Genomic DNA, 22,444 nt, shown 5'->3' on the forward strand with positions numbered 1-22,444 from the left:
TTTGCCTGGAAAGAAAGTCTTCTACTGCATTTGATGGTTCAATAACAACCTTTTTATTGCTTAAACTGCCATTTGGATGATCTATACCAAAAAGATTATTTTCTGCGCAAAACTCACTGGAAATCAGACTACACATATGGGTAACATTGACAAATAAAACATCATCAGTGGTCCGCAATATATCAGCAGCTCATAAGATGACTGCAGGTCACAGAACTAGCAGAAACGTTTGGGTTTGAAGGTGCAGCTCTATTCATCAGTCATTCTGCCCATTCACACAGACACAAGCGTCACGGTCGTGAAGATGGGTGTGCGTGAGATTCTGGCCCTATTATTTCAGGGGAAATTAACCTAATAAATGTGACGAAGATGCCAAGATAAAGCTGAAAGAATCTGAAAAACCTTTGTGTTGCACACCATTTTAATACGCATTTCTCAAAAACTAAAACAAGGAACAATGAGACTTGTTATCTAAAAGAGAATCAAACATTGATCGCTTTGGATTGTTTAACAGCAAAACAGAATATGGACACGTAAACATCAAATCACCAATGTTCATTTTAACTTAAAGAACTCCTTGTGGAGTTTTTATAAAAACTTATCAAAGATATTGACGTCATTCATGATGTTGTAAGCAGAAAGAATTTCATTTTCTGCTTTATGACTGTTTTTGTGAGCCTCTGTTTTCAAACAGTACCACTAGAAACCAGAGACCTCGGCGTGGACGTTAAAACCTCAGCTTATAATCGTTTCAGTCTTTTATTTCGACATTAAAACTGCTACAAGCCAGTTTAAAGGAATAGTTTTCCCAAATATTTGCTGAAAATGTACTCACCCTCAGGCCATTCAAGATGTAGATGAGTTTGTTTCTTCATCAGATTTTGGGAAATGTAGCATTGCATCAGTGTCTCAGCAATGGATGCTCTGCAGTGAATGGGTGCCGTCAGAATGAGAGTCCAAACAGCTGATAAAAACATCACAATAATCCACAGCACTCCAGTGCATCATTTAACATCTGGAGAAGACAAAAGCTGTGAGTTTGTAAGAAACAAATAGACTCTCATTCTGACGGCACCCATTCACTGCAGAGGATCCTTTGGTGAGCAAGTGATGCAATGCTACATTTCTCCAAATCTGATGAAGAAACAAACTCATCTACATCTTGGCTGACCTGAGAATGAGTACATTTTCAGAAAAAATTTCATTTTTGGTGCACTATTCCTTAAAAAAACAGCCACAGAAACACTTGAAATTATGACATGCGACTAAATATGCCACTGCGCACCGTTGTGGAAAAATAAGCTTATTAAAAAATAAAACTGGTATTTCTCGGCATATACTGACAAAAAGGTAAATACTGAAACAGTCGGACTGAAAGCTCATTCGGTGACGGCGCACATGCGGGAATACACAAATACAATTTTTATCACGCTGTCAAATATCTGTCACGCTCACCTCTAGAAGCTAAATTCAAGTCAAGACGTGAGGCTCTGTCCAACTTTTGGCACTGGCATCGTAACAGAACAGAAACTACTATGGTTTTGAGGAGATATCAGTTTAAAAATCAGTCAGCCAGTTTCTCTTACAATAAACCCTAAACGTTTAGATACTGCACAGGAACGGCCTCACTAGTTACTACAGTAAGCAACTGAAACACAAATAGTGAGAGTGTGTGCTGGAATGATGAGAAGAAATAAAACCGCATGTATGTTCATGTTCCTGACTGCTTTTTCTCCGTGTAGCTTTGATAGAGGAGGGAAATGAGGCAGTAAGGCTTAAAGAATATAATCAGTACAGCCAAACATCACTCGTCTGTCTTACTCTGTTACATATGTAGTCAGTTCACCTTATAAAACTAGGAATTTAAAACGGTTTTAGAATAACTCTACTATAAATATATTTATGTTGTTTTCATTTACTGCTTGGAATTAAAGGTAAAAACACTGCAGAGTAAAGGCTGTGATTTGATTGGAGGAACGTACGTTTGATTGTCTGGCCTTTCATTTGGCTCTGAATGTCCGACGATGAAAGCGGCTGTTAAAGCTCTCGGCTGACGTGACAGTCACATGGGAAGCACTTAATGAAGCAGTAATGAGCCTGGGAACGCTTAAATGAGAAGCTAAATGGTGAGGTGGACCCTGCGGTATAGGTTTTTAGGGGTGGGGCGTCTCAGACGGAGAGCGACACGAAGCTGTTGTACTGTTGGATGTTGCGTTTGAGGATGTCCGAACATGGTCCCAGCACACGCTCGAAACGCGGCCTGTCCAGCTTGACGCATTTGAGCGGCCCGCGCGCCACCACGGTAGCTGCACGGGGTCGGTTCATCAGCAGAGCGATCTCGCCTAGTGAGAGCAAAGAAACACAAAGATTTTATTTTTATACTTAACTAACTGCACTAATTAAGTATAATAATGAACTTAATAATGACTTAAAAAAAGAGAATTGCAAATTCTTGGTCTAACAATTCTGCGAGATATAGACTCTAAACTGCGAGATATAAACTTTTTATAAAAGTCAGAATTGTGAAATATAAACTCACAATTTTGAGAAGAAAAAAAAAGACAGGAGTAGTAGTCACATTTTTATTTTATTTTTCTATGGTGAAAACAAAAAACGGAATTGCAAAATTCAGTAAACTCCAAAAAAAAAAAAAAAAATTAAATCTGAATTCTGAGTTTATATCTCGTAATTCTGACTTGTATCTCCCTCAGAGTTATGAGGAAAAAAGTCACTATCACCTTTTTTATTTGTATTTTTTTCACATGCTTCCATAATATAGCTTCATGAATAACTAATAAGCATCCCGTTATAAAAAAAATAAACTATGTATCCATTAAGATAAACTTTTAATTGTATTGACTGACTGATCACATTCAGAGACCTACTATATTAATATATTTTGTTATTAATATCAACAAAGCTAGCTTGACTAGTGAGAGTGAGGTGTGAGAAACATGCAATCCATAAATACTGAATTCATAGGTTTATGTCATTTATATTGTTTTATTTTCTATACTTGCTCTTTATAGCTTCATGAATAACTAATAAGAATTCCATTATAATGAATAAATTGTATCCTATCTGATGAGATACATTTAGAATTGTATTGACTAACAGATCATATTCAGAGACTTACTGCATAAATATATTTTACATTAAATGGACAGTTCATATAAAAATGTTGTTCTGAGCCTAAATTAGTTTCTTTCTTTCATGAAATGTTTGAGGTTCCATTTTCAGAACAAGGAAAGTGGAGGGTGATTTATACTGCAAAATTCACCATCCACTTTTGCTGTATGGAAAACAGAAGCTCAGACGTGAACTATCCTTTAAGAATGTGCTCTGATTCCTCCATGTTTAATGTCACTTACCGAAGTAGTCTGACGGTCCTAACCTGCCGACCTCTACAAACTCCTCATTCTCTGACCTGCGCTGCAGAACGGCTGCACATCCCTGAGGAAACAGACAGCAGGACTTCAGAAAACACAACACTTTCACCAACACGGACACACTTTCAGCAGACGGGATACTGCACCTCCAGAATGATGAAGAACTCGTCCCCTGGTTCTCCCTGAACCACGATCTTCTGGCCGTCCTCGAACTGCACCGGCTCCAGAGCGTCAGCCACGGTCAGACGCTCCCACTTATCCAGAGACTCTGCAGAGAGCCGAAACACTCACAATACAGGAACTACACAGACAAAGCTCTCGCTCTCGCTCTCTCTCTCTATATATCATCTGTAGTTAGGGATGTAACGATTCACTCAACTTACGATGCGATACGGTTCATGATACTGATCGCACATCATGTAATTGTTTAGATTAAAGGGTTAGTTCACCCAAAAATGAAACTTACCCCATGATTTACTCACCCTCAAGCCATCCTAGGTGTATATGCCTTTCTTCTTTCAGACGAATACAATCGGAGTTATATTAAATAATGTCCAGGCTAATCCATCCTTTATAATGGGAGTGGATGGTAGCCCAAAATTTGAAGTCCAAAAAATTTCACCCATCCATTATAAAAGAAGTCCACACGGCTCCGGGGGGGTTAATAAAGGCCTTCTGAAGCGACGCGACGTGTTTGTGTCAGAAAAAAATCCATATTTGCAACTTTATAAACCTTAATCTCTAGCTTCCGCTAACTGTCGTGCGTGCGTTCATGAGAGTGGCGTCCAGCGGATGACGTAAGACGTAGGCAAACGCAGTGAAGAACGCAGAAGTGATGCACGCGGAAGCACAGAGGAGAAAGCAAAACAAAACACCGGTCACGAATTAGTAGTACAAAACGAGGATTTGTAAAGAAAAATGTAGGAGGATTTCGATATAAGCCAAGAGGACACTGGTTTTCTTTGATGTAAACAAAACTTGTTTCTCGCGAGACTAGTATATTCTCACCAGAGCCTATGCTACGCCTACGTCTTACGTCTTCCGCTGGACGCCACTCTCTCATGAACGCACGTACAACAGTTAGCGGAAGCTAGAGATTAAGGTTTTCCGTTTTAACTGTTATATGCTCGGGGGCACTATTACACATCTCCTGAATGAGTCTACGATCTCCCAATCAAAAGCACAGGCCACGAGCGATCTCATATGTAAGCAGATGCATATGAAAAATAATGCGATCATCAACAATAAACAGCATATAAATGAAAACTGCCAAATGTTACTGAGTGAAATGGCGATCCCGGAAGTGGTAAAGGACTGTGAATCTTTGGGGGTGTTGATGAAAGCGATCTACTGCATCTATGCTTTGGTCATCGAACTGAATATGATCCAGATACAGTTTTTGATAAAAATGTGAGTTTGATAAAAAAAAATTAAACAAAATTTTTTTTTATGAAGCTTACCTACATTCAAGTGTTGATATATAGATTTTTTTTTGTTTAAAAGTAGAGGCTCTGTTCTTTATTTTGATGCATTGCATGTTCAGATATTCATGCAACAAAATATTCGGGAGGCCATGAAATTTTAGTGAAAATGATAAAAAATGCTAAATTTTTCAAAAATGCTGGCAGGGAAAGAGTTAAAAGAAGTCAGAAGCTCATGCATAGTTCATGGACTGTCATAAGGTCTGAAGAGACTCGTGTGAAATCATACAGGAGAGAAGCCAGTCTTGAGTCTGTGGCAAAAACTTTTACAGTGCTTGGATATTGTTCGGTCTTTTACTGCATATGATAATTCACACACAGAAAGTAGAACTGAATTGACATTCATTCCGAGATGATTAATTAAAACATTTCAAAATGCATTTGAACTGTTTTGCATTTTGTGACTTTGAAATAAAATAAGATTCTAAAAAACATCTTCTTGTGAATTCAATATCATGTATCATCTCGTCTTGTCTCGTGAGTGAAGTGTATCGTCACACCCCTAATACCTAGATAGACAGACAAGACTTACCTAAAATAGATACTTTGCTCAAGAACTCCTCGTACATCTTCCTCTTCCTCAATGTGCTTCCCTATGATCAAACACAAGACAGAAGGATGTTTTGGAGTATTGTTGTGTGTGGTGTTATGTGTGTGAGTAAAGGGCAGCTGTACCATCAGTATTCTCCTGTAGCTGTCTCTGTCGATGCCCCAGAGCTTGACGTTGGTCTTGGCTGTAACAGTGGCGGCTCTCGGGGTGCCGTAGATCAGTGCCAGCTCTCCGAAGCTGCCGCCCTCCCCGATGCTGGTGGCCCACTCACTGTTCACATACACCTGTGAGGAAACGCACTTATGACCTTCTGTACCTGCATAATGTGCCGTATTGATTGAGAACAAATCCAGGATGGCACTCTTAGGTTGTTTTTATGCGAAGACGTGTTTAGGATAACTCACATCCATTTCACCCTGATCGATGACATAGAAGTTATCACCCTCGTCACCTAGGAAACAAGTGTGAAACAAAACAGCAAAGGTAAATCAATGTATAAATAAGGTCAATATGATTGCTCATCAGTGTTTTTAAAGCTCTACCTTGCTGGATGACAGTCTCTCCTGCGATGTAGGTGACTGGAAACATGGCATCAAATATGTCACTGTAGGGTAAAACAGAAGACAAATTTGGTCAGTAAGTTATTTTATGTCTTTTACATCACCACACTCCCCCTGTTGCTTGATTTCATTAGGAGTTACAAACATTTCTGCATTACATGTTTTCTGAAATGTTATGTTTAATTATGCAAATAAAGCATTTTCTAATTAAATATGCGATAATTCACATAAATATCCAGGATAAAATTCAAATCCAGTTTCAATATTTTTACAGAGGCGATTTTGGATATCTCCCAAAAAACTTTTAAGTGTTTATTTTATTGCACGTTATCTACATGTGCTTAGATTCTTTAAAGGCCACGATTATTTTTTTCCACTTAAGCAACATTTTCATACACGGAAGAGGATTAGGGCCAAGCAATAATAAAAAATAAAACCATCTCGAGATTAAAATCGTTACATTTCGAGAAAAAAGTCATTATGTCTCGAGAAATTTTTTTTTTTTTTGTATTACACGTTTTCGTAAATGTTATGTTTAAATATGCAAATGAAGCATTTTCTAATTAAATATGCGATAATTCACATAAATATCCTGAACAAAAATCAAATCCAGTTTCAATATTTTTTTACACAGGTGATTTTGGATTTCTCTTTTTATCAGAAATCAGAAAGAAAAAAAACTGTATTTTTTTTTTAGGAATACAATATTGTATAAAATCATGCAAATGATAATGTTTGGTGTATGAAAATGTTGCTTAAGTGGAAAAAATTATCATGGCCTTTAAAGAATCTAAACACATATAGATAACGTGCAACAAAATAAACACTTAAAAGTTTGTTTTGCATTTTCCTTTTCACTAGTCTGGGGGGGAAAAAATCTCAAAAGTGACCAGTGCATGCGAAAAAAAAAGACGTTTTGCCTGTAGTGTCCCGCCTAAAAACCTAAATAATGGATAAAGGAACTAAAACACTAAGTCACCTTCTTTCATTGTCGTCCAGGTGTGAGAAGAGCACATTCTTTTCGATGGCTTTGGCGAGAGCAGCCATGGTTTTGTAGTCTTTAGGAATGACCTTCACAGAGAAGACAGAAAACACGACTGACTGACCTATGCAGTCCAACACACGAGACATTACGTCATTCTGAGAGATACAGACCTTCCTGACGTAGGAGGTGGCGTCCTCCTCGGTGTAGACCTCAGCGCTGATGGCTCCTCTCCGCCTGCGGCCCTTCACCACCGGGTTCATGGGAGGAGACACCTCATCTTCACGAGAGTCTGAGCGAGAACTGGCCTTCTGCTGGTTTAAGAGCTGCTTAGCTTCCTCCTGCACATGAAGATGCATGAATATAAATACAAAGATACACGTGGTTGTGCATTACCGCATGGGCCAACCGTTGGTTGTTGGTTTCCTGATCTGTTGCTTTTATGTCATGTCAGAATTCTGTACGAATAAGTGCAAACCTTTTCCAGCCTTTCGAAGTATTCTCTGAGGAAGGCCATGGGTCTGTCGGGTCGTGAGGTGCACAGCTGCACGATGCAGTCCTTCAGCAGCTGCTGGACGTTGTGTTTCTGCACATATAACTCACATTCCCTCAGACTCTTCTCCTCCTCACTGCTCACGCTGCCTGATGCCATGCTGAACGCTGGATCTGACCTTTGACCAAACGCACTTATGACCTTCTGTACCTGCATAATGTGCCGTATTGATTGAGAACAAATCCAGGATGGCACTCTTAGGTTGTTTTTATGCGAAGACGTGTTTAGGATAACTCACATCCATTTCACCCTGATCGATGACATAGAAGTTATCACCCTCGTCACCTAGGAAACAAGTGTGAAACAAAACAGCAAAGGTAAATCAATGTATAAATAAGGTCAATATGATTGCTCATCAGTGTTTTTAAAGCTCTACCTTGCTGGATGACAGTCTCTCCTGCGATGTAGGTGACTGGAAACATGGCATCAAATATGTCACTGTAGGGTAAAACAGAAGACAAATTTGGTCAGTAAGTTATTTTATGTCTTTTACATCACCACACTCCCCCTGTTGCTTGATTTCATTAGGAGTTACAAACATTTCTGCATTACATGTTTTCTGAAATGTTATGTTTAATTATGCAAATAAAGCATTTTCTAATTAAATATGCGATAATTCACATAAATATCCAGGATAAAATTCAAATCCAGTTTCAATATTTTTACAGAGGCGATTTTGGATATCTCCCAAAAAACTTTTAAGTGTTTATTTTATTGCACGTTATCTACATGTGCTTAGATTCTTTAAAGGCCACGATTATTTTTTTCCACTTAAGCAACATTTTCATACACGGAAGAGGATTAGGGCCAAGCAATAATAAAAAATAAAACCATCTCGAGATTAAAATCGTTAAATTTCGAGAAAAAAGTCATTATGTCTCGAGAAATTTTTTTTTTTTTTGTATTACACGTTTTCGTAAATGTTATGTTTAAATATGCAAATGAAGCATTTTCTAATTAAATATGCGATAATTCACATAAATATCCTGAACAAAAATCAAATCCAGTTTCAATATTTTTTTACACAGGTGATTTTGGATTTCTCTTTTTATCAGAAATCAGAAAGAAAAAAAACTGTATTTTTTTTTTAGGAATACAATATTGTATAAAATCATGCAAATGATAATGTTTGGTGTATGAAAATGTTGCTTAAGTGGAAAAAATTATCATGGCCTTTAAAGAATCTAAACACATATAGATAACGTGCAACAAAATAAACACTTAAAAGTTTGTTTTGCATTTTCCTTTTCACTAGTCTGGGGGGGAAAAAATCTCAAAAGTGACCAGTGCATGCGAAAAAAAAAGACGTTTTGCCTGTAGTGTCCCGCCTAAAAACCTAAATAATGGATAAAGGAACTAAAACACTAAGTCACCTTCTTTCATTGTCGTCCAGGTGTGAGAAGAGCACATTCTTTTCGATGGCTTTGGCGAGAGCAGCCATGGTTTTGTAGTCTTTAGGAATGACCTTCACAGAGAAGACAGAAAACACGACTGACTGACCTATGCAGTCCAACACACGAGACATTACGTCATTCTGAGAGATACAGACCTTCCTGACGTAGGAGGTGGCGTCCTCCTCGGTGTAGACCTCAGCGCTGATGGCTCCTCTCCGCCTGCGGCCCTTCACCACCGGGTTCATGGGAGGAGACACCTCATCTTCACGAGAGTCTGAGCGAGAACTGGCCTTCTGCTGGTTTAAGAGCTGCTTAGCTTCCTCCTGCACATGAAGATGCATGAATATAAATACAAAGATACACGTGGTTGTGCATTACCGCATGGGCCAACCGTTGTTGACGTTTCCTGATCTGTTGCTTTTATGTCATGTCAGAATTCTGTACGAATAAGTGCAAACCTTTTCCAGCCTTTCGAAGTATTCTCTGAGGAAGGCCATGGGTCTGTCGGGTCGTGAGGTGCACAGCTGCACGATGCAGTCCTTCAGCAGCTGCTGGACGTTGTGTTTCTGCACATATAACTCACATTCCCTCAGACTCTTCTCCTCCTCACTGCTCACGCTGCCTGATGCCATGCTGAACGCTGGATCTGACCTTTGACCTGCAGCGGTGCACAAACACCAATCACTGCGTTACAATTACAACAAGTGACACACCGACAAAATGTAACTTGGCGGACAAAATGAAACGGCTTCACTTCACAATAAGGTTTCATTTGCTAACTATATTAGCTAATTTATTATATATTATATTATATATTAACTATTAAATCAATATATGCACCCAATTGCAGAAAATGCAGTAAAACTAAACAAACAAACCTTCACCTGTCTCGAACCCTAATAATGTTATTCTGGAGTTTTTAAATGTCGTGTAATGTACTTTGTTTGTTATGATGGAAAAAGAGGCTATTGCAATCCTGTGCAGAATTAATGCAGAAACACTCAAAGTAATTAACATTCATGAAAATATCATTAATGCCTGCACATGACTATAAATACATTTAAAGGGGTCACTGAATGTTCTGCCCGAGCTGGATTACAGCATCATCTCAGAAATAATCTGGAGATTATCTTTGTTTCAGCACACCTGGACAGTTTGATCCACTGCATGAACTCAATGCTGCAGGTTGATTATTATTATGTTGACATAACATCATTTTTCCACTTCAACAACATCCATCAGAATACTAGTGTGTGTAGAACGAAGGTTAAGCACGCGATCATACACTTAGATCTATTTTACACGACCAGAGGAACATACACATATTATGCGATGCGTATGAAATATGAGTTTAACACACATTTAGACGGTCTAAATACAACACTGAGCAGACATGGCGCTATCTAACCTCCACGAGAACGTTAAACCCGTAAAGCGCACAACATATAAAAGGTTAGTGAGCGGTTTTGCTCGATATTTGAAAATAAGCAGCCGTTGAGTCTCTAAGAGAAGGCCGCTGAGCGGTCGCCATCTTTATCTGTATCATAAACAAATGTCATTTCCAGCATTCAGCGATCATCATAGATGCTGCACGACAAACATGACACGTTAACTACCGTTATTCCTTACCGAGCCTTTAAAACGCGACTCGGCTTCTGCGTTACTCCGTTATTCAGACGCGGCACAGCAGCTCGTTCTTCCTCACAGGCGCTCGGACGTCTGCTCGTGCTCGCCGGAAGCAGCACAACACCAAGCAAAGTCTGCCGGTGACGTCAATAGGCCCCGTTCGCGCATGGAAACGGTAACCTTGGCAACATTAAAGCGCGCGTAGCACGACTCAACCTGGGTACCGTACTCAGACCTTCCTTAATAAAACACTTGATCTTTAACATCTTGATCTTTTATGTATGTTACCTGTTTAGACAGCTTTATTTCATTTTATTTTATTTTATTTCATTTTATTTATCTGTCTTATTTCATTTTATTTAATTGCACTTATTTTCTTTATTTTATCTGTCTTATTTCATTTTATTTAATTGTATTTATTTTCTTTATTTTATTTTATTTTATCTTCTTTTATTTATTTTATCTGTCTTATTCCATTTTATTTAATTGCATTTATTTTCTTTATTTTATTTTATTTTATCTTCTTTTATTTATTTTATCTGTCTTATTTGATTTAATTTAATTTAATTGTATCTGTCTTATTTACATTTTATTTAATTGTATTTATTTTCTTTATTTTATTTTATCTTATTTTATTTTATTTATCAATCTTATTTCATTTTATTTAATTGTAGTTGTTTTCTTTATTTCCTTTATTTTATTTTATTTTATCTTATTTTATTTATTTTATCTGTCTTATTCCATTTTATTTATTTGCATTTATTTTCTTTATTTTATTTTATTTGATCTTCTTTTATTTATTTTATCTGTCTTATTTCATTTTATTTAATTGTATTTATTTTCTTTATTTTATCTTATTTTCTTTATTTTATCTTATTTTCTTTATTTTATCTACCTCATTTTGTCTTGTCTTATCATATCTTATTTATTTTATATTTTATTTTATTTTGTGAATTGTATAAAAAAATATGGTCCTTGTTAGTTAATAGTTAATGCATTAACTAATGTTAACAAATTAAACCTTATCATAAATTGCTACCAATTAAATAAATATATGCACCTAATTGCAGAAAATGCAGTAAGACATTTGATATAAAATATATTTTATTTATTTAATTAAATTTTTACTATGATAAACAGTCAAATTAGCTTATTTATACTCTTTCCAATACCGTGGACACACTGCATAATTTTTTATGAATTATTATATTATTTTTATGAATTAATACATATTTTATTTACAAATGTATGGTTTACTTAATATTTTCCTAGTGTCCTAGTGTAAATGCATAATATTATTATGTAGATGCAGTAAACTTTGACCTTTACTATTTGGTATGTTTACCCTAAATATTATGAAGGAAGTCCTGAAATTATCTTCAATTCTCATTGCCTGATACAGAATTTTTGGGAGGGCCAAAATTAATTAATTAATTATAATAAAGTATTACAGAAAAAGAACATTACATAATTTATTAATCTTTTAATTATTAAATAAAATTTAAAAAATATTCGATTTTTCCGTTCGAGCGCTGCAGCCGCGACTTTTATTTTGGAAACTGCGGTAAACACCGGAAGTTCCTTTGTCACTCAGCTCATGCTGCAGCAGCACAGCATTAAGTGAGCTGTATTGAGTGCGTTTCATTCCGCTGCGAACATGACCTGCATCTTTTCATGAGCGACTCGGGCGAATAAGTTCACGGGACCGGGTTCGGTAGGTTATCTGTGTGTTTTGCGCTTCGGCTGATGTGAATGTGCAGCAGAAACACAGCAGCCCTCGTTACTTCAATATGCATTCACATGCTTCTTTACGGGCTTGCGCGCTAATATGTCCGTCGCAATGGAAAGTGTATCTTCTGATCAGAAGTGAAAGTGCTGTTGGACACCTGAGATCAGAACCCGTCTCAGTGTTACAGTGTGTCAGTCATAACCAGGTCACGTGTGTGTTTGCAGTGCAGGCAGATGTGCGCATGCGCTACATGCTGATAGTGCAGCTTTGCTAGTTAGTATGATATTATATTAGTCCTGAAGTGTGCTGAAGTGCAGGAGTAGTGCTCAGGACACGTGAGAGTATCTGCTGTAAGCTCCTTCCCTGCAGACAGAGTGGATGCATGCCTTTATTAACTCGCTTTATGCAGATGGTTAGAGACAGCCATCAGTCACCGTCCAAATTCATTGCATTTTTTCTCTCCATAAAATGAAAGCGAGACTGTACTTCGGCTAATGTCTGTGTAAATTAAGTCATGCGAATAGGAGCATGAGCAAATGATGAATATTTAATGCTTAAATGAATTCTTGTAGGCAAATCAACTGTGCCTATTTATGTTTATTTATTCATGTATTAATTATTAAATGTAATATCGTTGTTTTATAAATTATTCTATTTTAGTATTTTTTTAATGGATGCATTTGATCAGATATAATTTAGACAAAGAAGCTCAAATATAAGATTTTTTGTTTATTTTTGGTCTCTGCATAATCTCCATATTTCCATTCTTGTTATTTCATAGCAAAAATTACTCTTCTTTTTTTTATTTTTTTATTAATTTTTTTCATCAAAACATTAAACTCTATATACTGACCATAGAGTTTACATTCGAGCATCATCTTTTCTTAACCCTGTGATACAAATATATAAAATCAGTGTTATTTATTATTTTGGTTATTTAAATATTACATTTTAGTCTTTTTTTTTTTTTTACATTTCATTTATCTTTAGTGTTATTTATTTCAGTTCTAGTTTTAGTAATTTAGAACTTCTTTTCTTATTCTTATTTCGTTTAGTTGCCACGTAGTTTTCATTTTTCCTTTTTTTCTATATGTTTTTTAAAGAATTTTTCTTCTTCTAATATCGCTTTTTTTATTATTTCAGTGAAAAACAACAGTTTTAAGTAGTTTTTAATAATACAAAAATAGTTAACAGTAACTGAACTTTTTTTCCCCCTAAATTTCAAACTGATAATATGGAATTAATAATTGGAAATGATTCTAACATCTGTAGTGGTCACCATGATGCATCAGTGAGTTCAAGTGTTTTTCTTTTATCGTAACCATGTGACCTCAAGCTGACAGCATCATCATGGTGTCACGTCACGCAGTTGTTTTTGCCTCGAGCTCAGCTTCCACCTGCGACGTTTGGAAAAAAAGAAGTGTGTACGGGTCACGGGTGGCCAGATGTCCCGTCTCATTTGAACCCCACGGGGCGTAGATTGAAACATCTTGTAACTAATACTCACTTTCATCAGTCACTGGCCGTATCAGATGAGCTCTTATTGTGCTCCTGAGGAAGTGCATGCAGTGCCGGGTTACACTGCTCTTGAGACTTGAAGCTTTTCTTAAGTTGGTTGTTGTCACATTGGGTGAACTGCCAAGAACTTGATCAAATATTTAGTCTCGGACATTAGTTGATAATCCTGTGCAATAGTTATCCACCCCCTTGACAATGTATTTTGAGCTCGCTATGTTTTATCTAATCAAACTAGTGCTTTTGTGTGTCAGAGAAGGTGTGTGTGTGTGTGTGTGTGCACGCTGCTGGAGTAAGTGTCTTGGAAATGGGCTTCAGGGCAGTTTCTGTCTTGATACAGATGAGTTAGAACAGTTTTTGTTGGGTCCTTTTTTTAATATATTTATTTGAGAAGAGAATCCGAAATCATAACAGCTGGGTAAGGACTTTTACATTATTACAGTCTGTCAAGATTTAGTAAGATCTTCAGAAGAGATTCCAAAAATATATTTTTCTTTATTCATTTACTTTTTTTTCTGGAATATTTTCTATATGTAATTCATTATTTTTAAATGTGAATTTATTTATTAAGTTTTCTAGAATATCTTGGAATGTCTTCTCTCTCTCTCTCTCTCTCTCTATATATATATATGTGTGTGTGTGTGTGTGTCTGTTTTGTTTTATTTATTTATTAACTTATTTATTTAGTTTTCATAAAACATCTTGGAATGTCTTCTGTATGTGTGTTTATTTAAGTTTTAAACATTTTAAATTGATTTTAATTAATTAATTGTATTATTTTTTCTGGAATATTCTGGAATGTCTTCTTTGATGGTTTCCCCCTTCATTTAGGGAGGCACTTCTTTACTTCACTTTATTATATATGTTCTCATATATAATAATAATAATAAAAAAAAAAAAATCTTAATCAATAGAGTTATAATTGTTGATGATCAGTCATTTGTTAATCACAGAAGTCTTTGCTTCTTTAGGCTGCTGTATTATTTACAGGATTTGTGTGCTTGATGAAGACCCTGAAGGTCAGGAAGCTTGTGTTTCTGATTTCTGGCAGCGTCGTACAGGTCGGGGTGTTTGTTAGCTGTTAGCGTGGGTGTGTGTGTGTGTGTGTGTGAGCTCCTGTCGTTGTGTGTTGAAGGCGGTGGCATGCGCAGCTGGAGGTGGTTCCTCTCCAGAGTCATGCGTCTCTTCTTGCGCTGGTTCAGGCTCTGTCCTCAACGAGGACGCAGAAAGCGGCCGAGCCGATTACGAGACCTGTGGAACTATGGGACGGTGCTGCTGAAGTCCCTGTACTACAACGTCCTGACCAATTCAGACACGGCGCTGGACTGTGTCTTTGAGCCCATCTACTGGCTGGTGGACAATATGACCCGCTGGTTTGGAGTGGTAGGTGGAATACCATCTTTTTTTTATAGCGTTTTAGCACCAAGTAAGCTGCATCCATCATAAAAGCTAGTGCATAGTTCACAGTCTCTCTTTTAAAGTGTGTTTAAAGTTTAACAGCGTACAGGATTGACCATTTCTAATCCCGGTCTCTGTTTCCCGGTGAAGGTGTTTGTGTCTCTGGTGATCGCCTTGACCAGCTCCGTGGTGATTATCGTGTATCTGTGTGTGCTGCCCATCATCTTCAGCACGTACCCCGTTCTCTGGATCCTCTGGCACCTCTGTTACGGACACTGGAACCTGCTCATGCTGGTCTATCATTACTATAAAGCCACGACCACATGTCCGGGGTTCTCGCCGCAGGTGTTTTTCACATTCAGAAGATATTTCAAAAAATATTTTATTTTATTTATTTATCCTGGAATATCTTTTTGTGTGCGTGTTATTTTTTTTCATTTGAATTTTTATTTATTTAGGTACATCTTTCGTGTGTGTATTTATTTTTATTTTCAAACGTTGTTTTTTTTTTATTTAGAATTTTTATTTATTTAGGAATATCTTTTGTGTGTGTGTTTATTTTTATTTTCAAATGTTTTTTTTACATTTAGAATTTTAATTTATTTATGTTTTTAGTTATTTAGTTAGTTTTATCTTCTATATGTATATATATATATGTGTGTGTTTTTAAAGAATTTGTATTTATTGATTTAATTTAATTTATATTTAGTGTCACATTTTAAGTAATCAATATTGTACAACAGTCAGATTCCAAAATTGAAAATCCCATTCATTTTCTCCATAGGGGAACTGATTTTTAAGGATAACTAAAAAAAACCTTTAAAGACACACTAACTGTGAGCTCAGAGGTTGTTAATCAATAAATATGCTTTTGTCTAAGTTATCAGCCATCATTATTTCAGCTTGTTTTTTTTAAATAAACAAGTTTAACAATGGAATTCCTTGTTTTAAAAAAAACTACATTTCCCATGATTCTGCAAAGAAATCTCCACAATCAGAGATTCACATGTAAATAGTGCCAAAGAACTCCCCTGAAATTCAGTGTAATTCAGTCAGCTTTCCTTCACCTTCTTAAATATTTATTTATATATTTAATATTAAAAGCAAAATTCAAATACATTTTTACTTCAAATCCAAGTTTGTAATGTTGTGGTTCTCCCCATAGCTCATTGGATTGGTTAATGGCTGATATCTCCTAAATGAAGACTTTCTAATATCCCTATAAGAAAAATGAATGGAAAAATCATTATTTTTGCTATTTTCCGAGTCCTTTGCAAAAGTATTTTTTTTTCTTTTTTTAACATTTAGCATTATAATTAAGTGTTTGTTACTCTGTGTTTTGTTTTAGGAAAAGAGTGATATACCAACTGTTACTATCTGTAAAAAATGTATCGTTCCCAAACCAGCTAGAACCCATCACTGCAGCATCTGCAACCGGTACGTACATTTTGTATATAATGTACATTATAAATTTAATGTATATTATAACTTTTAAATTTTCATCAGATTAATCAAAAAGAAAAGGTCAATTTAATCAGTTATGAAAATAAGGTTTTAAATAAAATAATGCGTTTTTTGTGTGTTTGTTCCATCTCAGATGTATTTTGAAAATGGACCACCACTGTCGTATCCTTGTGAAGCAGCTAGTAAACAAAACCGACCTTCCGAAACGTGAAAAAGTAATGTTTCATTATTATGTGACGGTGTTCTGTTGTGGTTTCCGTCTTAACTGAGCTCTCATCCAGCCTGGTTAAATAACTGCGTGGGTCAGTTCAACCACCGTTACTTCTTCAGTTTCTGTCTGTTCATGACCATGGCCTGCATCTACTGCAGCATCAGTGCCAAAGACATGTTCCTGGACGCTTACAGTGCCATCGAGGTCAGTCTTCATCAGCTTCTGGACTTCCTCTTGGGGAAGCTCTGAATGCCTTCAGATTGTTTTCTCTGTTGATTTACATGCACTAGCTTTTTTTTATGTCTCTTCTGCTCACCAAGGCTGCATTTATTTGATCAAAAATACAGTAAAAATGTGAAATAATATTACAATTTAAAACAGCCGTTTTCTATGTGAATCTGTGTTAAACTGTAATGTATTTCTGTGGTGCGCAGCTGTATTTTCAGCATCATTCCTCCAGTCTTCAGCGTCACATGATCTTCAGAAATCAGTATAATATGCTGATCTGCTGCTCTCATTATAATCAATGTTGAAAACAGATGTGTTGCAGAATATTTTTGTGGAAACCGTGATACGTTTTTTATCCGGAAGTTCAAAAGAGCAGCATTTATTTGAAATATGATTTTTTTAAACTACTATCATTTTTGATCAATTTAATGCATCCTTGATGAATAAAAGAGAGAATTTCTTTCTAAAAATGCTTCTGTTGGATGGTGGGCTTGCGTTTGTATTGTTTTTGCAGTCAGGCAGGTATTTGGACGCTCACTCTCAGGGGGAGGTGGTCCCGGGGGCGGGGCTAATCTATATCTCGTTCTCACAGCAGGTAGAAGCTACACAGAGGCTGCAGCTTCACACTGGCAAAACTCCTAGAGGGCAATAACTTTAGTTACTGTACGGATTGTTCCCGGGTTAAATACAAGTTCAGCCTGTTTTCAGTTTACAGCAGTTTCAGTTTGCGCTAATGCTCTTACAAGAGAAGTCTATGGTGCAAAGCATTGTAGACTCTTTCTCAAGACCTACATTATGTGTTTACGTGACACTACAGGCATTAAAATCACCTATGAAATATTGGAGTAGTCCCACTAATAAAAGGCTGATTTAGCCAACTTTAGGTTGACAATAATTGCAGATATCACATGCATCATAATCACAGACAGATGCATTTGAAATGCTTATCAAGTGGACATGAATATAAACAATTAGCTGTTATTTGAGAGGTAATCTTGGCTGTTTGTTACGGTTGCTGTTCGAATGAAATCCACATCAGATATTAGCGGCTGAGTTTAAGAGTTTCTGCCCAGTGAACTGCAGCCGCAGACAGTAGATGAAGAAGCACTAGTTCACACAGTAGAATATTAGATCTGTAGACTAATTGTGAAAGTTTTGGTTTTAGCTATGATTAACATGATTATCTTCTTAAAGGAACACTCCGCTATTTTTGAAAATAGGCTAATTTTCCAAATCCCCTGGAGATATACAGTTGAGTTTGACCGTTTTCGAATCCGTTCAGCTGATCTCCGGGTCTGGCGGTAGCACTTTTAGCTGTAGCTTAGCATAGATCATTGAATCTGATTAGACCGTTAGCATCTCGCTCAAAAATGACCAAAGAGTTTCGAAACTATACTCTCATTCTGGCGTAATAATCAAGGAACTTTGCTGCTGTACCATGGGTGCAGCAGGCGCAATGATATTTAGAATGACATACGTTGGTTGTTGACGGAAGTTAGCCTATTTTCAAGCGCTGAGTAATATCATTGAGAGTATAGTTGGAATGAGAGTATAGTTCCTAGCCATATCGGCCTAGAAAATCACAACTTTTCATTTTCCGTCGGTCTTAGTACACGAAGTAACTACAGAAGAGTCAAGTTTTAAATAGGAAAAATATCGAAACTCTTTGGTCATTTTTGAGCGAGATGCTAACGGTCTAATCAGATTCAATGATCTATGCTAAGCTAAGCTAAAAGTGCTACCGCCAGACCCGTAGATCGGCTGAATGGATTCGAAAACGGTAAAACTCAACTCTTTAACTCTAGGGGAGTTGGAAAATTTGCTTATTTTCAAAAATAGTGGAGTGTTCCTTTAAGGTGAGTCTTTGTTTTATGTTGAAGAGCTCCTATCAAACACCTCCACCCGCCTTCACCCGTCAGGAGAGGATGGTACATAAGAGCCTCGTTTATCTGTGGGTGTTGACGAGGTAAGACGTCTCAATTTACACTCGGCATGTGTTTCTCCTGTGCTTGCGGCCTGACGTTTCTGACGTGTTTCCAGTTCAGTGGCTGTAGCGTTAGGAGGCCTGACACTGTGGCACGCGATACTGATCACCAGAGGAGAGACCAGCGTGGAGAGACACATCAACCACAAAGAGAGGAGACGACTGCGACTGAAGGGCAAGGTAAGAGAAGTATGTGCTCATCAGATTAGCGGAACAACCACCAATTTGGAAGAAATAAGACCAAGGTATACACTTTGAAGTCACTAAATGCAGTTGGAAAAAATATTATTTAATGAATAATTATAAAAAAATGAGTAGTAGTATTAATAATAATAATAATTTGATCAAATTTGATTATTACATTTTTTAGTTGTTGGTTTTCAGGGAGGAAGTTATAAAACTAGCAGCTCAAAATGCAATATGTGCAGAGTTTGAAGTAGTAGATGTTGATATTTTTGTTCTTAATAATAGTAATTTTTTTTAAAAATGTCAATTTAGCAGCACAATTGCAAAATTAATTTCTAAATCTCATAATAAAATAAGATCTTTTATTTTGCTTTCATGTTCTTTTTGTTTTCAGAGATGAAAAAATACTGTTTCTAAATTTAAAAAAAAAAATAATAATAATGCTGATTATATATCGTTTTTTGTTTTTCAGAGATGAAGTTAGACAAAACAAGTTGTATTCTCAAAACTGTTGTGAAATCGACTGTCTGTTCGCAGGTTTTCCGTAATCCATACCATCATGGAAAAATTAACAACTGGAAAATATTTTTTGGTGTTGAGAAGCAGAGGTGAGATGTTTTTATTATTGTCCCACGGTTATTATTCCCCAGTTTAGATGTAGGTGAAAGTTGAATGTACAACTATTTCTAATTCAATATTTTATAATATCTGCCATGTTTTTCTTATCCACCAGTGACTGGCTGACGCGAGTTCTGCTGCCCTCCAGTCATCTCCCTCACGGGGACGGCCTGACGTGGGACGGTCCCGCACACAAGAGCAACACCATGGCCATATGACCTCACAGTCATGGACCTGATGGATCAGATCCGTTCATAAACTCATCTCTTGAACTCTGATGACTGAAGGGGTCTCTGCATCACCCCTGTCCTTTACAAATGAACAATCTCTTATTAGAGGTTGTTAATGATGGTCTACTGAAATGTGTGTTTATGGTACAGCGCGAGATCCTTTTCTCAACACGTGCGAGTTCAGAGTAGGACTTGGTGCCAAAGGCTTTATGTGAATGGATTGTGGTGACATCTGTGGAATATTTATATTTTTTAACTCGGACATTAATGGGAATCTGTGTTCTTTATAAAACTATTTGAATGTCCAGATATTTACAAAGTGGTCCATGCATTTTGTTAAAATGAAGTTAGTTTACCTTCTTTTGCAAATGTTTTCTAACGAGCAGGTTTTACACATGAAATACGTCTGCAGTTTTACCGTGTTTACTGTGGGCTCCAGAAGTCTGAGAGCACTGGGGGAAAAAAGTACATATTTTATATTATTTTACATGATCTAATTGTCACATTATAGATTAAAAGCATAAACATGGATTTTAGGATGCCTGATATTTGATAAGTTCCCTGTTTGCTTTAACTTGCTTATAACTTAAGTTATTACTTATAAAAAAAAAAATTTAATCGTTGTCCTAGAATTATTACACACTCATAATATTTGTACAAGTATATTTATTTCATGTCTTAGATTTAATTTTTTTTCTAAATCCTAAAACTACAAGGTTTTGTTCATTAAAAAAAAAAAAAAATCATATTAGGTAACATTACAGTAATGTCTCATTTGTTAATATTAGTTAATGTATTAGCTAACACTGACATTGAGCAATGTTTTTTAATGCTTTTATTAATCCTTGTTACTGTTGGTTAATGAAAATGCAATTGTTCACTGAACGTGCATTAACGTTAATAGATACAACTTTTGATTTAAAAAAATGTATTAGTAAATGTTGAAATTATAAATACTGTATAAGTATTTTGTTGTCAGTTCATGTTAAGTAATGCAGTAAACAAATGAAGCCTAAAATGACCATATTTTCAGCATGTTCTCAGACTTTTGGGTTCCCCATAAATGTAAGCAAGATGAAAATATTGTTTTGCTGTTTCAGTGATTTGAGTAATTAGATCATTTTGTGGTTTAACTACCTGAAATATGTTTGTAACTTAAAAAGGTTCATATTAAGGCCATTCCAGCACATTCTATACTAGTGTGATATAAAACTACTGGGAAATTGAGACACAAAGGTCACCATTTGTATCTTTACTTTTTAAACATAAATTTTGTTTGACCTAAATCTTCTTTTGTTCGTCTTTCCTTCGCGCTTTGAAGCAGCCCATTATTATATATTAATTTGTATTATATTTCAGCATGGCATTACTGTAGCAAATTCCTGTCTTTTTCAGTTTTGTTTTGCTGCTAAAATTCGCATTCCAGGGGATAAATATAGTGTTATCGGAGTCGCTTCAACCCGCGGACATGAAAAACAACCTGCGGCAACGGTGTTAAAGTACCCCAATTACTTGGCAACACTGCTACAGTTCACAAAACGCTTCGGTTTGAATCTGCCCGTTTCCTACGTCACAGACATTTAACCAATCCCATCAACCTGCGGGGGCGGGGCTTTTCATAACTGGTGAAAGGGTTCGATTTAGAATGTTTGTAGCGGATGTAGCCAATCACAGACATATCTGTTGCTTTCTTGAATGCGCCGGCCAATCAAATGCGTCTAAGATTAGAATACGCACTGCTCAAAAAACTAGTTTTTGTTTCAGTGCTGAATTCTGCGCACTCGCAAATTCTCTCATTACAACAAAGTGTTGACATGATGTAAATAAGAGGTTCATTGTGCGGTGTAGCGCTTCACTGGTTATAACGGAAAACTTTGTGAACGTTTTACATTGCGTTTACTACTTAACGGCGTGAAAGTGGAGCAGGTCCGACTGAGAGGCGGGGATAATTAGCATATTCATGATTCACATACTAAATGAGGAAAGGTTTACATTCAAGCCTTTTTAAGACATTAAGAAATGACCATTTGAAAAAAAAAAACATTTATGCGTGTCCTTTTGATTATCAAAGATGCATTTTAAAGGGAAAAGAATTCATGCAATTTTAAAGACTTAGTCATTGAATGAATTTTGTACCAAAGCAATGATAAATGATTCAGTTGTGCTCACTTTGTGGAGTTTTCAAAAAGTGACCCAAGCATTGAAAAAGTTAAAGGGGTCATGATGTTGCTAAAAAGAACATGATTTTGTGTATTTGGTGTAATGAAATGTGCTTATGTGGTTTAAGGTTCAAAAAACACATTATTTTCCACATACTGTACATTATTGTTTCTCCTCTATGTCCCG

At 36.3% G+C, this 22,444-nt stretch overlaps 2 protein-coding genes across 4 annotated transcripts; one reads left to right on the top strand and one right to left on the bottom strand.

The window, feature by feature from the left end:
* Positions 1-1,266: 1,266 nt before the first annotated feature.
* Positions 1,267-10,668, bottom strand: prkar1ab (protein kinase, cAMP-dependent, regulatory, type I, alpha (tissue specific extinguisher 1) b). 3 transcript variants are annotated; one of them, XM_016294914.1, is made up of 11 exons: positions 10,539-10,668; positions 9,368-9,567; positions 9,065-9,232; positions 8,889-8,980; positions 7,892-7,953; positions 7,754-7,800; positions 5,546-5,704; positions 5,403-5,463; positions 3,536-3,657; positions 3,372-3,453; positions 1,267-2,342 (listed from the first exon to the last, which is right to left on the bottom strand). In XM_016294914.1, exons 2-11 carry the CDS (start codon positions 9,539-9,541, stop codon positions 2,170-2,172), a joined length of 1,140 nt encoding a protein of 379 aa, XP_016150400.1. In that variant the 5' UTR covers positions 9,542-9,567; positions 10,539-10,668; the 3' UTR covers positions 1,267-2,169. The 3 variants fall into 3 exon arrangements, with proteins under 3 accessions (XP_016150400.1, XP_016150401.1, XP_016150399.1); XM_016294915.1 differs by having other exon boundaries at positions 10,526-10,668; XM_016294913.1 differs by lacking the exons at positions 7,754-7,800; positions 7,892-7,953; positions 8,889-8,980; positions 9,065-9,232; positions 9,368-9,567 and adding exons at positions 5,825-5,871; positions 5,963-6,024; positions 6,960-7,051; positions 7,136-7,303; positions 7,441-7,640 and having other exon boundaries at positions 10,539-10,667.
* A 1,449-nt stretch (positions 10,669-12,117) lies between these two features.
* Positions 12,118-20,758, top strand: zdhhc16b (zinc finger DHHC-type palmitoyltransferase 16b). The gene is made up of 10 exons (XM_016294917.1): positions 12,118-12,249; positions 14,915-15,162; positions 15,328-15,522; positions 16,526-16,614; positions 16,775-16,803; positions 16,923-17,056; positions 18,961-19,046; positions 19,121-19,244; positions 19,788-19,858; positions 19,984-20,758. Exons 2-10 carry the CDS (start codon positions 14,923-14,925, stop codon positions 20,084-20,086), a joined length of 1,071 nt encoding a protein of 356 aa, XP_016150403.1. The 5' UTR covers positions 12,118-12,249; positions 14,915-14,922; the 3' UTR covers positions 20,087-20,758.
* Positions 20,759-22,444: the final 1,686 nt, after the last annotated feature.

Source organism: Sinocyclocheilus grahami, unplaced genomic scaffold, assembly GCF_001515645.1.
Source record: "Sinocyclocheilus grahami isolate Dianchi unplaced genomic scaffold, SAMN03320097.WGS_v1.1 scaffold326.1, whole genome shotgun sequence".
NCBI lineage: Eukaryota > Metazoa > Chordata > Actinopteri > Cypriniformes > Cyprinidae > Sinocyclocheilus > Sinocyclocheilus grahami.